The following is a 16,689-nucleotide window of genomic DNA, read 5'->3' as shown; positions in this document are numbered from 1 at the left end:
GTGTCAGTGTAGCGTTGTAACGTCCATTTGCGACAGCGAGGTGTAAGGAAGAGACCGATAATGAAAGTTGACTCTGCACAACTACTCTATTAGCAGCCACAAGGAAGTGGCTTTCGAATGGAAACCGCAAACCTTTGATGACAAGGCGGCAAGTCAGTCGAATCCTCCACCGGAAAACACGTCTGCTGTGTCACACACGTATGTCGTATGACAGGGCCTAATTTGTACGCCTGGTGAGTGAGTGAGATATATCTCCTTGCCCGTTTTAGGTGTGCGTGTGAATGTGAATGTGATTTCTTCCAAGGAAACGATGAAAACATAATAGTTCGTCACATAAGCTGCAACTAATGAACGCAACAGTTTCGAAATCACACAGTTTCTCTGTGTTCTGTCAAAACATATGTTTTTAATATTTTTGAAGTTGCATTCCGTTTTGGAAGTTTTGACTCTTGAATTCCTTTGTTGTGACATAGTTCACGTCCGCTTATGTGTTGTTTTCATTTCTGTGAGACGTCTAAGTGGTCTCTCGCTTGCTCCCACTGTTCATCAGATTTACTTGTGACGGTAATGCATTTGATTTACATTCTGTAACTAATATATGGTATGAAAACTATCAAGACTAGAGAAAGAGAACAAACATTTCAGTGACTGAACCGACTGAAAAAATAAAATAAAATAAAAATAAATGGCACTGGGAATTTACAACCCGCCTCGCCCGCTTTGCCTATGAACACCGTGACCGTGACCACTTAACTATGACATCATGTCTCTTACACACTTCTCAATTTTTTACTTCTTAAGCTTGGATCACTCACTGTTTGTGTTTTGCTTTTTTTCTTAATTCAGGACAACCTCTTCTTGTTTTCATGCTTCATCTATGTTCAGTTTCTGACGGGCTATCCATTGAGCCATCTTACCGCTAAATCTGGGTTGAGTGGGGGGGGGGGGGGGAGGTTCCCTTTTCAGCATATTGTTTTGTGTCTGGGGTACTGACGTTCTTGAAAGCAGATAGAAATCACCAGATGCAGCAGGTAAAGAAAAAAAATCTGGTCACTGCAAAATTTGTTTATACCTGTCAGAAACAATCTGTGGATGCGTTCGGCGTAAGGTGCAATGCACACAAAACAAAATATTCAAAACTTTAGTAAGAAAGATGGAGGAGGGTTTTACTTTTAAAAAAGTCGTTGTTGAAAAATTAACCTCTAATTATTGTCAAATATATTCTACAACATTAGGAAACGCTAAAAATTATAAAATTCTCTTATTACTAAAAAATTACAGTCATTGAAATTAATTGCACTAATTGTGATGTAACGGTAACAAAGGGCTCAAACAATACTATTAGTTAGCTAAGGGACAAAGATTTCCTTGAATTAATAGTTCTGACAAACATTTCATTCTTGCAGACGCATTGCTTACTTGAAAAATTCCTTCAAGGAATCTTCTCTGTCAGCAGAATCAACAACAAATGCTTACAAACAAGTTTTAATATCCATAGTTAAGTATTCTAGATAACCTTTCTCAGATTCAAAGTTATCAATTCTCCTTCTCTAAAAGCACAACTGTTCTTTACAATGTCCCGGTTAAGAATGTCCCAACGCTGCACATCTGACAGGCGAGCAAGCGAACCACAGATAAACTTAAACACAGAGCCAAGGACCTTATTCACTACTTGTCCACCATGGTCATTTATGTTTGTCCCAGTACAGTAAAGGTGAATTATTTACAGTGGCAGGAATCATATGAAAATTTTGCGATACTAAAGCTTTTTCAGGTAGAAAACATTCTGAGTATGCATACTGCAGTTCTCTACTCACCCTAAGTCTTAAGCATATTTTCAGATTTTCAGTGGTAGACAGTTAGATGCAGACTTTGAAGAAGTATCTGGGTAGCAGAACTTGGGACGATATCGTATGCTGCGACAATTTCGTGTTTATATCAATATGTCAAATCATTAGTCAAGAAGCATATTTCAGCTCATAAGGCAATGTAATAGTATTTTGAAAGCAATGCTCCCCTACATTTTAAAACTGCGCAGAGGCGATTAAACATTATGTAAATGGGGAAGGGGGGGGGGCACATTCATAAACATACGTGATGCATTTAGAGGACTTCATTGGGAGCTGCTAACAATGACGTCCTTTGAACCGTTGAGTTCCTTTAAGATGTCCTCTAGAGGTCGTCCCTTGGTTTCTGGCAGCAACCACCATCCAATGACAGCGCAGGTCAGACAGACAGCTGCGAAGAACCAGAAGCTCCCATAAGTTCCCATTGCCTCTGACATGGCTGGATAAAGTTTGGTCATGATGGCCGCAGCGCCAATGATCACTGTGTATGTAGCTATGGCAGCTAGACCTCTGATCCTCGGAGCCACAATCTCCGAGAGCACCACATATGGCAGTGAGTTCAGCCCAAACGCCAGCATCAGCACGTATACCGAGAGACATGTGGCGGGCAGCCAGCTGACGGAAGAAAGGTCCGTCTGCGTCTCTTGCTTGAGGTACATGTAGACACCCATGACTGTGACGGAAGTCCCGACAACCCCATTAGAGAGGAACAGGAGGGGTCGTCGACCTAGGCGGTCCATCGCCACCACGGAAGCTGCAGTGCCAACTACCTGTTCCAACAAAAACAACAAGTAAAAAGTAAAGATTTACAAACATTTGTACAATATTTGTTTCCGAAATATTAGGGTACTAAGGGCGTGACTGTCTAGGTTATTTTAGAAATTGTTAATAAAATAAGTGCACCAAACAACATATTTGTTGAAAATATTTTGTATATGCAGTGTTGGATGTTTATCAATGTTAAAAACTGCGTTACCAATACAAATCTGTACCAGTTATTTTGTTTTTGACTACCGATTTTCGTCTGTCTCATACTATACATGAGACCTGTGCGCAAAAGGGAACAAACTCTACATGAAGTGTATACAATGACTAAAGCTCATAAAAAAATTATTCCTACCTAATATATATATATATATATATATATATATATATATATATATATATATATATATATATATATATATATATATGGTGTTACAAAAAGGTACGGCCAAACTTTCAGGAAACATTCCTCACACACAAAGAAAGAAAATATGTTATGTGGACATGTGTCCGGAAACGCTTACTTTCCATGTTAAGGCTCATTTTATTACTTCTCTTCAAATCACATTAATCATGGAATGGAAACACACAGCAACAGAACGTACCAGCGTGACTTCAAACACTTTGTTACAGGAAATATTCAAAATGTCCTCCCTTAGCGAGGATACATGCACCCTGGAGAATGGCTTATTGTATCACAGCCGTCCACAATACGAACACGAAGAGTCTCTACAGTTGGTACCGGGGTTGCGTAGACAAGAGCTTTCAAATGCCCCCGTAAATGAAAGTCAAGAGGGTTGAGGTCAGGAGAGCGTGGAGGCCATGGAGGCCATAGGCCTCTACCAATCCATCGGTCACCGAATCTGTTGTTGAGAAGCGTACGAACACTTCGACTGAAATGTGCAGGAGCTCCATTGTGCATGAACCACATGTTGTGTCGTACCTGTAAAGGCACATGTTCTGCCCAATCAAGACATCACCAACAATGCCTGCCCAAACGTTCACAGAAAAATTGGGGTGATGACGTGATTGCACAATTGCATGTGGATTCTCGTCAGCCCACACATGTTGACTGTGAAAATTTACAATTTGATTACGTTGGAATGAAGCCTCATCCGTAAAGAGAACATTTGCACTGAAATGAGGATTGACACATTGTTAGATGAACCATTCGCAGAAGTGTACCCGTGGAGGCCAATCAGCTGCTGATAGTGCTTGCACACGCTGTACATGGTACGGAAACAACTGGTTCTCCCGTAGCACTCTCCATACAGTGACGTGGTCAACGTTACCTTGTACAGCAGCAACTTCTCTGACGCTGACATTAGGGTTATCGTCAACTGCACGAAGTATTGCCTCGTCCATTGCAGGTGTCCTCGTCGTTCTAGGTCTTCCCCAGTCACGAGTCATGGGCTGGAATGTTCCATGCTCCCTAAGACGCCGATCAATTGTTTCGAACGTCTTCCTGTCGGGACACCTTCGTTCTGGAAATCTGTCTCGATATAAACGTACCGCGCCACGGCTATTGCCCCCGTCCTAATCCATACCTCAAATGGGCATCTGCCAACTCCGCATTAGTAAACATTGCACTGACTGCAAAACCACGTTCGTGATGAACACTAACCTGTTGATGCTACGTACTCATATGCCTGTTGCTAGTACTGTAGAGCAATGAGTCGCATGTCAACACAAGCACCGAAGTCAACATTACCTTCCTTCAGTTGGGCCAACTGGCGGTGAATCGAGGAAGTACAGTACATACTGACGAAACTAAAGTGAGCTATAACATGGAAATTAAGCGTTTCCGGACACATGTCCACCCAACATCTTTTCTTTATTTGTGTGTGAGGAATGTTTCCTGAAATCTTGCTCATTCTGAGATGTACTGTTACAGTGCACATATACCCAATATGTCCTGTCTCAGAATATGAACATTAAAGTGTGTGACACAGCTGATAGTACTTAGTTTATTGCTGCTGTTGTCGAAATGTCTTATCTTACAGGCACAAAAATTATGAAACAGTTAATATTCAAAATCCATTCACTTTATGATTACAGCATTGAACTATATACAATTACAAAAATAAATTAAAATGTGCAGTCGATGCTATATGTAACTCGTACAATTTTAACTCACTATTAACTGATGACAGTGGCTGTATAACCAGGTCAATCAATATGTCTTAACAAATTATGATTATGAGACAGGTATGTGCTTTCTCACGTGCAAGGCCATAACATCTGTTACTCTATTGAGGCACAATGATCAATTTAACTATTGACATATTCTGTTGTATATACAGAATACAACTTCATAGTCTGTTGGATACATTCGTGCACTAATTGCTGTTTATAATTACAGAATTCATAAATATAAAAACAAAATTAGTCATTACCATGTTTCAAATGAGTATCAAGCTCTATCTACGTATACAAGTACATGGTCCATTGATTGTAATTCTATAGTTTTATTTTTAATTACATGGGGGAACATATATGGCTACATGTTCTAACATTATGTCTGGGTGGAGAGTAGTGTACACTTGTATGGCACTTTCACTTCATTTTAAGCTCCTTATACAGGGTAATTTTTTCCACCATGTACTATCTCTAGGGATCGATCTAAGAGAGGATACGGAAGAAAAAGTTCTAATGAATTTATACCCGGAAAATCAAAGTACTCTAGTGGTTATGACAAAATATCAATGAAGTTAATTAAAGAGTGTTCATATGAGTTACGGTATATATTATGCTGTTTGTGTAATCAATCTCTTATCAATGGAACATTTTCAGACTGGCTAAAACGTACTGAAGTTATGCCTCTTTACAAGAACGGGGAAGAACCGGTACCGTCGAACAATCCACCAATTTCACTTTTGTCGCCTTTTTCAAAACTATTTGAAAAGGTCTTAAGCATCTGACTGCAAATACTATATTGTCCAAGTAACAGTTTTGGTTTTTCCTTAAGGATTCCGATGCTATGAACCCTACTTGCATGCACAGTGAGAATGTACTTAATTCATTAGATAATAAATTAGAGGCTACTGACATTTCCTGTTAAGTAACAAAAGCCTTTGACTGTGTGAATCACAGCACTCTCTTAAGTAAATTAAAGTATTACCGTGTAACTGGCAGTGATGCAGAATGTTTCAAGTCTCATCTAACTAAAAGGAAACAAAAGGTGTCGTTCCAAAATACTTATGGAGTGAGCAATCAGTCTTCATCTATTTGTAAGTTAATTAAATATGGTGTTTTGAAGGTTCCATCTTGATCCGCTGCTTTTTCTTGTGTACATTAATGACCTCTTGTCTGTTACATTGCGAGATGATAAGTTTGTTTCGTTTGCAGATGATACAAACATTACAATAAATACCAAGTCATGTACAGATTTAGAAATGAATGGTAATCAAACTTTCACTGACATTAATAAATGGATTAAAGCTAATTCACTGTAATTAAACTTTGAAAAAAAAAGCACTACACACAGTTCATAACCTGTAAGAGATACGCTTCCATCATGTGTACAACATACGAAGATATGCAGATAGAAGTGGTTGACACTGTTAAATTTCTGGAACTGCAACTCAACAACAAAATTAGCTGGAAAGGCGTACCACAGAACTATTGAAGAGCCTTAACAAGTCTGTATTTGCAATGTGAATGATGTCAATTGTAGGAAATGTAGATATAAAAAAAATCTTCCACACTTGGCTTACTTTCAATTTATTACGTCGTATGGGATCGTATTCTGGGGTAAATCGTCAAACCGAGCAAAACTGTTTAGAGTGTAAAAGCGAGTAACAAGAATCATTTGAGGCGTAAATTCGGGAATATCGTGTAGAAACCTGATCAAGGAATTTGGTATTCTGATCATTGCTTCTTAGTATATTTATTACTTAATGAAATTGTTGCACCTATCACGTCTCTATTTCCAGCCAATAATTCAATTCTTAGTATCAATACCAGGAACAAGAACAGTCTACATAAAGACCTAAAATCACTTACCTTCGTCCAAAAGAGGGATCCAGTATTCTGGAACACACATTTTCAGTAAATTGCCAGAAACCATTAAAAACTTGGGTTCAGATAAAGCGCAGTTTAAACAGAGTTTGAAAGACTTCTTGGTAATAAAATCTTTCTACTCTACAATAGAATTACTTAATAGGGACCATTCAGTAGAAATATCTTTTAGATTCCAGTTTTGACAGCACTTAGTCACAGCTGTCAGGATTAGGTATTTTGTGTATGATAAATTTATCAAAAGTGCATATCTGTTTCATTCTGAGAGTGTATTAATTCTACAAATATTACCAGTTCCATTTTACTGTACTGTATTCACAATTCTGACAATCTCCTAACAAACGATCAGGGAAGTGAGTATTATATTAAAATGTTCTATGGTTTTTACGTTATACTTTCTGACATTTTCCACACTCACGAGAAGCACCTCATTTTTAGGTCTATGGAATAAAAACTGAGCCTAATCTAATCTAATGTGAAAGTAGAGTGGAGTGATTGAGTATGAAATGGATATGGGCATCTGGTATCCCATCCAGGAAAATACTTGTACGCTGTAGAAGGGAGAATAGTAGCGGCACTCCAGTAGCGCGACTGGGATAGTTGACAAAATTTCGTCCCCAGGGTCTACTTCACTACCTTCTCTGGTATTGGCAATTGCAGAGAATAGGGTGCCATTCCCGTACAGATATTCAGATTCTTCAGTGGAAGTTTCAAGCCGGCCGGAGAGGCGGAGCGGTTCTAGGCGCTTCAGTCTGGAACCGCGTGACCGCTACGGTCGCAGGTTCGAATGCTGCCACGGGCATGGGTGTGTGTGATGTCCTTAGGTTAGTTAGGTTTAAGTAGTTCTAAGTCCTAGGTTCAGGAGTGGAATTAAAATACAAGGTGAAAGGATATCAATGATACGATTCGCTGATGACATTGCTATGCTGAGTGAAAGTGAAGAAGAATTAAATGATCTGCTGAACGGAATGAACAGTCTAATGAGTACACAGTATGGTTTGAGAGTAAATCGGAGAAAGACGAAGCTAATGAGAAGTAGTAGAAATGAGAACAGCGAGAAACTTAACATCAGGATTGATGGTCACGAAGTCAATGAAGTTGAGGAATTCTGCTACCTAAGCAGTAAAATAACCAATGACGGACGGAGCAAGGAGGACATCAAAAGCAGACTCGCTATGGCAAAAAAGGCATTTCTGGCCAAGAGAAGTCTACTAATATCAAATACCGGCCTTAATTTGGGGAAGAAATTTCTGAGGATGTACGTCTGGAGTACAGCATTGTATGGTAGTGAAACATGGACTGTGGGAAAACCGGAACAGAAGAGCATTTGAGATGTGGTGCTATAGACGAATGTTGAAAATTAGGTGGACTGATAAGGTAAGGGATGAGGAGGTTCTACGCAGAATCGGAGAGGAAAGGAATATGTGGAAAACACTGATAAGGAGAAGGGACAGGATGATAGGATATCTGCTGAGACATAAGGGAATGACTTCCATGGTGCTAGAGGGAGCTGTAGAGCGTAAAAACTGTAGAGGAAGACAGAGATTGGAATACGTCAAGCAAATAATTGAGGACGTAGGTTGCAAGTGCTACTCTGAGATGAAGAGGCTAGCACAGGAAAGGAATTCGTGGCGGGCCGCATCAAACCAGTCGGTAGACTGATGACCAAAAAAGAGGACGGTGGACAAACCCCATACTAGCATTCATTAATAGGTGGCCAGATACATGTGATCAGTTATCGTATTGAGGAACGTAACGCACCTGCAGAGCGCCTAGAACGATTGTTGCCACCTCGGAAGGTACTGATCCTCCAGCCTCGTCGAACATCATGACGGCGTAGTTGAGTACAGCATAGGAGCCGCAGAACTGCAAGTTGGCTGCAAGGACGATGACGTTAGCGAAGCCCTTTAGGGAGGCCCTGGAGCAGATCTCCCTGAGTGAGACGCGTCCAGCGATGCCCTCCTTCGTGCCGTCTGCAGCCAGAGATGACCGTATGCGCTCCATCTCGCGCTCCAGCTGCTCGTCTGAGATCCCACGGCGCAGCCACCTCAGTGCCTGTGACAAAGGGCATACACCCATCTCACAGAAAGTCCTAACAAACTGTCCCACTGACAGTAGTGTATGAGATGTTTTACACTGTCCTTTTCACATACGATATAGTGAAATCCATTGATCAACGCCGTCAGGCATATGCAGTATTTCTTGACGTACGAAGAGTAGCTTGATCTGTACCACGTCAACGTTTATTAGCAGAAGTGCGATCATACGGCTTATCAAACAAAATTTGGATTGAGGACTTGAGATTGTTGGGACATTCTTGTATAAATGATTTACAGATATCTTGCCGTATGGTATTCAGATTCATCACCGCTGTTCCACCAGATGGATAACGTTATCGTTTGTGGATACGCGCGGGACTTTGTACGGGAATTTGTTGCTTTGTTTCACTTGACTCATGTCATTGTAAATAAACATTTCCTACTGACAAGAATTGGTATGTTTAATTGTTTAGCATGAGTCATGTCATTGCAAATAAACATTGACTTGCTTTTTATGGTTATATTGACAGTTAAGGTGTTTTCTACGTGTTAACATAAGAGTGATATCTGTGACTTTGGCTTAGCGTGTGCTGTACACACATACCCAATTTTTGACTCTACCCACTGCACGCAAATGTCGCGCAATGGTGCTACCACAGTTCATCACATTTGCCAATTCTGGAGTACACTGACGTGGATCGCTGTAGATTAATGCGTTCAAACTACCTTCATCAAACCCTGAAGGTATTCCTGAACGTGGAAAGTTACTAATGTCAAACCGATCCTCCTTAAAACTAGAGAACTGTTTTCTTGCCGTTCACTGTCCAATGGTATTATCCTCGTACACGACGCAAATGTTCCTGGCAGCCTCCGCTGCTGTCACCCCTCTACAGAACTCAAACAGAAGAATTTATCGGAAAGGTTTCTATTTCTCCACTTAGTATTCCATTTTCTAGCGTCCAGAGCTCTATTCACTATCCCCAAATGACAAAATGACAATACGTAAACTCACATAACAATAGTGAACTACACATTAAACGTAACATTCGACAAATAAACCCATAGCAATCGGAATGGCAACAGGCAAAACAAAAACGCTACGAACTTGTGCACCAACCCCATACAGGGTGATTTTTTTCATCGTTTACAAACTCTAGAAATTGATCGATGAGAGGATACGGAACAAAATGGTCCAGCGAACTTACGTCCGGAAATGGATGGTTTTTATGCGAGAGACCATTTATTCAATCATACATTTTTACAGGGAATGCAGTCTAATATGCGCTGTACCATGCAGCCATAGTTGCAGTTGTGTTGAAAAATTTCTTCCATGTGCTTCGACGCATGCATGTACGCGCTGTGGCATGTTGTTCTGCCTCACACGTTCACATCGGACAGGCAACATGAATATTCTGCTCCAGTGTCTCCACATCTGGAATCGGCTCTGCATACACGATACTTTTGAGATGATCCCATAACCAGAGATCACACGGGTTGAGATGCGGTAAACGAGTGAGCCATTCAACTGGACCCCCTCGTCCGTTCCATCAACCACGGAAGACGTTAACGACGAATACGACTGGAACACCATCATGTAGCAGCCACATAACCCTTCGAATCATCAATGGCACTTCTTCCATCAGGAGATGCAAATTCATCCGCAAGAAACGCCGATATTTCCGGCCTGATAGGCGACGTCGAAGGAAGACAGGTTCCAAAATACGGTCGCCAATTATCCTGGCCCACACATTCCAGCTGCAGCTATGCTGATGATTCGCCATCATCATACCATGGGGGTTCTGCATACTATCCCACTCTTGACTGTTATGAAACCTGAATATCCCACTCTGCATAAAGGTGATCTCATTTGTGAATAGGATGGAAGACACAAATCATGGTTGTCTGATGAAGAAACCAGTGACAAAACTGCTCCCGATGTGGTAAGTCAATTGCTAGTTAGCCCTGCACACGCTCTGAGTGATAAGGGTAGTAACAATTGTCATGGAGAATGTTCCACACGGTCGTCTGGCTTAACCTTGTACTGACGGGCCAACTGCTTGGTACTGACACGGCAGTCGCCTTCCACACTGTTAATCACAGTTTCCTCCAAGTATGATGTCCGAACATTTCTGCTTTCTGAAACGACCCTGTCTCAGCCAAGCTATAAAACACTGTTGCAGACATTGAATGCTGTGGTTGTCGTCGGCAGGGATGGGTCTCCTGATACAACCTAGCTGCCTGCCGCCCATTGCCGATTGCCTTTCCGTAAGTAAACACCAGGTCGGCAAGCTCTCGATTTGAATACGGAACCATTGGGTACAACGCTGCATCAGATCCACTACGAAGGTGAGTTAGCAAAAGAAATTGATCGGACACAACATTACCAGTGCATTCAAGTTCTAAGGCCTCTGATTTTTTTTCTAATTAACTACTCACCCGAAATCGATGAAACTGGCGTTACTTCTCGACGTAATCGCCCTTCAGACGTACACATTTTTCACAACGCTGACGCCATGATTCCATGGCAGCGGTGAAGGCTTCTTTAGGAGTCTGTTTTGACCACTGGAAAATCGCTGAGGCAATAGCAGCACGGGTGGTGAATGTGCGGCCACGGAGAGTGTCTTTCATTGTTGGAAAAAGCCAAAAGTCACTAGGAGCCAGGTCAGGTGAGTAGGGAGCATGAGGAATCACTTCAAAGTTGTTATCACGAAGAAACTGTTGCGTAACGTTAGCTCGATGTGCGGGTGCGTTGTCTTGGTGAAACAGCACACGTGCAGCCCTTCCCGGACGTTTTTGTTGCAGTGCAGGAGGGAATTTGTTCTTCAAAACATTTTCGTAGGATGCAAATGTTACCGTAGTGCCCTTTGGAACGCAATGGGTAAGGATTACGCCCTCGCTGTCCCAGAACATGGACACCATCATTTTTGCAGCACTGGCGGTTACCCGAAATTTTTTTGGTGGTGGTGAATCTGTGTGCTTCCATTGAGCTGACTGGCGCTTTGTTCCTGGATTGAAAAATGGCACCCACGTCTCATCCATTGTCACAACCGACGAAAAGAAAGTCCCATTCATGCTGTCGTTGCGCGTCAACATTGCTTGACAACATGCCACACGGGCAGCCATGTGGTCGTCCGTCAGCATTCGTGGCACCCACCTGGATGACACTTTTCGCATTTTCAGGTCGTCATGCGGGATTGTGTGCACAGAACCCACAGAAATGCCAACTCTGGAGGTGATCTGTTCAACAGTCATTCGGCGATCCCCCAAAACAATTCTCTCCACTTTCTCGATCATGTCGTCAGACCCGCTTGTGCGAGCCCGAGGTTGTTTCGGTTTGTTGTCACACGATGTTCTGCCTTCATTAAACTGTCGCACCCACGAACGCACTTTCGACACATGCATAATTCCATCACCACATGTCTCCTTCAACTGTCGATGAATTTCGATTGGTTCCACACCACGCAAATTCAGAAAACGAATGATTGCACCCTGTTCAAGTAAGGAAAACGTCGCCATTTTAAGTATTTAAAACAGTTCTCATTCTCGCCGCTGACGGTACAATTCCATCTGCCGTAAGGTGCTGCCATCTCTGGGACGTATTGACAATGAACGCGGCCTCATTTTAAAACAATGCGCTTGTTTCTGTCTCTTTCCAGTCCGGAGAAAAAATATCGGAGGCCTTAGAACTTGAATGCACCTCGTACTGTGGCAGGAAAGGCATTACGACACGACGTCCACCAGTTGGGGTACTCAAGGATGTATGCCCACTGGTTTCCTCATTACCTGACAGAAGACCATGAAGAGCAACCAAAGACGATCTGTACAGAATTGCTTGCGGGTTACGAGGCTGATCGTGTCAGTGTTATGCTGCACATCGTCACAGCGGATGAAACTTGGCTCCATCACTTCGAACCGGAAATGAAACGTCAATACGTGGTGTGGCGCCACACCACCTCTCCTCTGAAGAAAAAGTTCAAAGCCGCACACTCGGCAGGTGTAGTCATGGGGACGGTGTTCTGCGACTCTGAAGGGGTTATTCTGTTTGATGTCCTCCCTCATGGTGCAACGATCAGCTCAAGGTTATTGTGCTACCCTCAGGAAATTAAAGAAGCACCACAAAAGGACAAAAGAACTTCGCCTTCTTGGACTGTTCTTCCTTATTCACCCTACAGCCCACATCTTGCACCTCCAGACTTTTATCTGTTTGGCCCAGTGAAGATGCACTTTGCGGGAAGCAGTACGTCGACGATGTCGAAGTTATTGATGCAGCAAGATTTTCATTTACCATGTGGGCATATAAGTACTCCTAGTCATGTGGCATAAGGCCGTCTCATTGAAAGGAGATTATGTTAAAAAATAGGATTTTGTAGTCAGATGAATGAGAAATACTACTGTGTACCGGAATTGTTTCAGAAAAAAGTGCTGAACTACTTACTGAACGCCCCTCGTGTGGAGGATCTGTGATTGGATGTCAGGCGAAATAAATTCTTAAATAAATTTTAGTATGTGCACAGTTGTGAAAGGGCTATTAAACAACACCGTCGGCGGAAAGTACTGTACAGGTTGACGGTGGTTCGACAACAAGCTGGGGAGCAGAACTCCGCAGGAGGAAATGAAGCAGGTAGTCCGAAACCGCGTAGAGACCTGTACGGGGATGAACTCAATTCACGGCAGGCGCAACCGGATAACGACGCAGTACAAGCAAACGGCACACGGTGCCTGAACTGAGCATTAGAACTGGACCGGCCGCGGTGACCGAGGGGTTCTAGGGGCTTCAGTCCGGAACCGCGCGACTGCTACGTCGCAGGTTCGAATACTGCCTCGGGCATGGATGTGTGTGATGACCTTAGGTTAGTTAGGTTTAAGTAGTTTCTACGTTCTAGGGGACTGATGACCTCAGAAGTTGTCCCACAGTGCTCAGAGCCATGTGAACTGGACCCGCCGACTCACCTGCCTTCCGCAGGTAAACACTACTTACTTCAGCGAGTCTGCCCACACCACGCTTCGCGTGCGCCCCACATTGCATTTGGCCTCACTGGTCCGCTGCGCTACTTACTCCAGCTCATCTGCATTCATCGTTATGTGTTCTGGTGGGGATCTAAATCTACAACTACATCTACACGATTACTCTGCAGTTCACAATTAAGTTCCTGACGGAGGGTTCATCGAACCGCCCTTACGCCACTTCTCTACAATGTGCAGGAAAATTGAACATTTAAGTCTTTCCGTGCGAGCTCTGATTCATCTTATTTGATTACGTCGATCATTTCTCCCTGCGTAGGTGGGCGCAAAAAGAATATGTTTTCACAATCTGAGGAAGAAGTTGGTGATTTAAATCTCATGAGAATTTCTTTTCGCAGCGAAAAAGCCTTTCTTTTATTGACTGCCACCACAATTCGTGTATCACATCTGTGGCACCGTCTCCTCTATTTCGTGATAATACAAACCGAGCTGCCTTCTTTTTTGAACTTTTCCAATATCCTTCGTCAATCTTCTTTAATGCCGATCGCACTCCAGAAGCGGGCAGACAATTGTAGTGTTGGCAGTCTCTTTAGTAAACCTGTGTTCTGCCAGTAAATGGCGGTCTTCGGTTTGCATTCCTCACAACATTATATGACCGTTCCAGTTTAAGTTATTCGTAATTGTAATTCCTAGGTATTTGGTTGACTTTATACAGCCTTCAGATTTGCGTAATTTATTGTGTAACTGAATCTTAGTGGATTTTGTTCATGACATGACGGCAAATGATAGTAGCATCATCTGCAAACAATCTAAGAGGACTGCTCAGATTGTGTGCTAAATTTATTTTGTATCACTTGTTCCTTTTCCTGTGGTTAGGCAGGGTCGGCATGGTTAATCGGATTAGGCGATGCTAGTTTAAGGCGTGGCCGGATGCCCTTCCTGCCGCCATCCCATACCCCCTGGGATATAATTAGTGTAGCTCAACTGTCTGCGACTAGTGTAATCCATGGAGTAGTGCGAAAGTGTTCAGATGTCTGCGAGCCGTGTAACTGAGGCGGGAGTGGGGACCAGCCCGGTATTCACCTAGGGGTATGTGGGAAACCGCCTAAAAACCACATCGAGGCTGGACAGCACACCGGCTGTCGTCGTTAATCCACCGGGCTGATTCGATCCGGGGCCGGCGCACCTACCAGAGTCCAGGAAGCAGCGCATTAGTGCTCTCGGCGCACCTGGCGGGCAGATTGTCTGCTAAATCGTTTATGTAAATCGGAAACAACACAGGGCCATCAACACTCCCTTGGCGAACGCCATATATTACATCTGTTTCATTCAATGACTTTCCGTCGGTTATTACGAACTGTGATCTTTCAGACTGTAAATCGCAAGTCCAGTCACACAACCGAGACTATACTCCACAGGCACGCAATTTGATTAGAAGTCGCTTGTGAGGAACGGTGTCAAAAGCCTCTTCTAAGTTCAAAAATATGAAATGAATCTGACGCCCCCTGTCGATAGCACTCATTACTTTGTGGGAATAACGAACTAGCTGAGTTTACCAATAACGATATTTTCTGAATCTGATTGTCAATAAATCGTCTTCTTCGAGGTGATTCACAATGTTCGAACGCAAAATACGTTGCAAAATCCTACCGCAGATCGACGTTAGTGATAAGGGTCTGTAATTCAGTGGATTTCTCCTACTTCTCTTCCTGATTAGTGGTGTGACTTTGCAACTTTCCAGTCTCTGGGTACGGATCTTTCTAAAAGCGAGCGGTTGTATATGATTGCTAAGAATGGATCTATTTCATCAGCATACTCTGAAAGGAATCTGACTAGTATACAATCTGGATCGGATACTAGATAAATAAACAGCTCCATTCATATCACTTAAGTTTAGTCGGTGTATAGACTCAAAACCGTCAGGACACGCACCGTGCATTCAAACTTCAAAGTAGAGTATGCCGAGAATCTAACGCCATAGTGCGGAAGAGGCGTGTTGGGGAGGCTTTGCGAACGTGCGGAGCAAATATCTGGCGTTTCACGTACTTTCAACGTTCGTTGAAACGAAGGCCAATGACATGGAAGAGCCCCACCTATGTCATAAGACGCCATCTCTCTCTAGTACCGAGCCGACAGACGCCATACTGCGTTTCACTTGAAGTTTATAGTTGCTGGTTTTTTATATTTGCCGTTTAAAACCACCAGCAAATTCAGAATCTTTCGGAAACTGGTCATTAATTGTACGATTTATCCTAATATAATGAGAGCAAACGTCACATTGGTGGTTAAAGAATTTTCGAATTTTAACTTCGACTTTATGAAATTATGCGGTTGTAAGGCACATTGAGGATCCATCAAAAACGATTTGTTCTTGATACAGTTCGTTGTAATTGAGTTTCTATTAATAACGTACTTACGATTCAAGCTTTCAGGAGACAGTAAGATGCAAACTACGGTCGTTGCAGTGCAGTGTGTAGATATCTAGTATTCTAAGGAGTCACATGATGTGCTTGTTGGCTCGTGTCTCACAATAGTTTTTTTAATAGGTTCTAATAGATTGTTATTAATTTACTAGAAGTATGTTCTATAACATTTGATGTTACGTAAATATAAGTGCGCGCTGTCTGCGCAGTGAATTTGTTCTATTGGCTTTATCTACAAGACAACTTGCACTAACTGCAGTAAGATATTTTTCATTTTTTTGTTTCAAGTCTTGTATTACACGTTTTAAGTACTCTGCTACTGAACAGGAACAATGATCAAGTGAGAATGATATTAGGGTTTTAGTAAAAAGAGGCAACGAGGAAATAACTTTTATCTTAAGTGGAGAGATGTTGTAAATCTGCATCGAACTATTTGTGCTGGAACTTTTTGACGGAACATCATGCTTTCATTTTTGCCTTGTAACAAGTACGTGAATATTGAAGTTTTTATTAATGTGTACTACAGACAAACAAACATGACTTGAATATGAACGAGACTGGAAATGTGCGTTTTACAAGAGCAAATACAGAAGTTTTCTGCCCGTCTATACATAACCAACTGCGTGATTTGCG

At 42.3% G+C, this 16,689-nt stretch overlaps 1 protein-coding gene across 1 annotated transcript in view; it reads right to left on the bottom strand.

The window, feature by feature from the left end:
• Positions 1-2,113: 2,113 nt before the first annotated feature.
• LOC124620233 (facilitated trehalose transporter Tret1-2 homolog) overlaps positions 2,114-16,689 on the bottom strand; it is a 40,832-nt gene continuing 26,256 nt past the window's right edge. The window contains exons 4-5 of the mRNA XM_047146900.1: positions 8,394-8,687; positions 2,114-2,617 (exon numbers count right to left, since the gene is read on the bottom strand). Of these exons, the coding sequence (XP_047002856.1) occupies positions 2,114-2,617; positions 8,394-8,687 (798 nt within the window). The remainder of the gene's footprint in view (positions 2,618-8,393; positions 8,688-16,689) is intronic.

The sequence above is a fragment of the Schistocerca americana genome, chromosome 6, assembly GCF_021461395.2.
Source record: "Schistocerca americana isolate TAMUIC-IGC-003095 chromosome 6, iqSchAmer2.1, whole genome shotgun sequence".
Taxonomy (NCBI): domain Eukaryota; kingdom Metazoa; phylum Arthropoda; class Insecta; order Orthoptera; family Acrididae; genus Schistocerca; species Schistocerca americana.
This window is presented reverse-complemented; position numbering and strand designations above follow the sequence as displayed.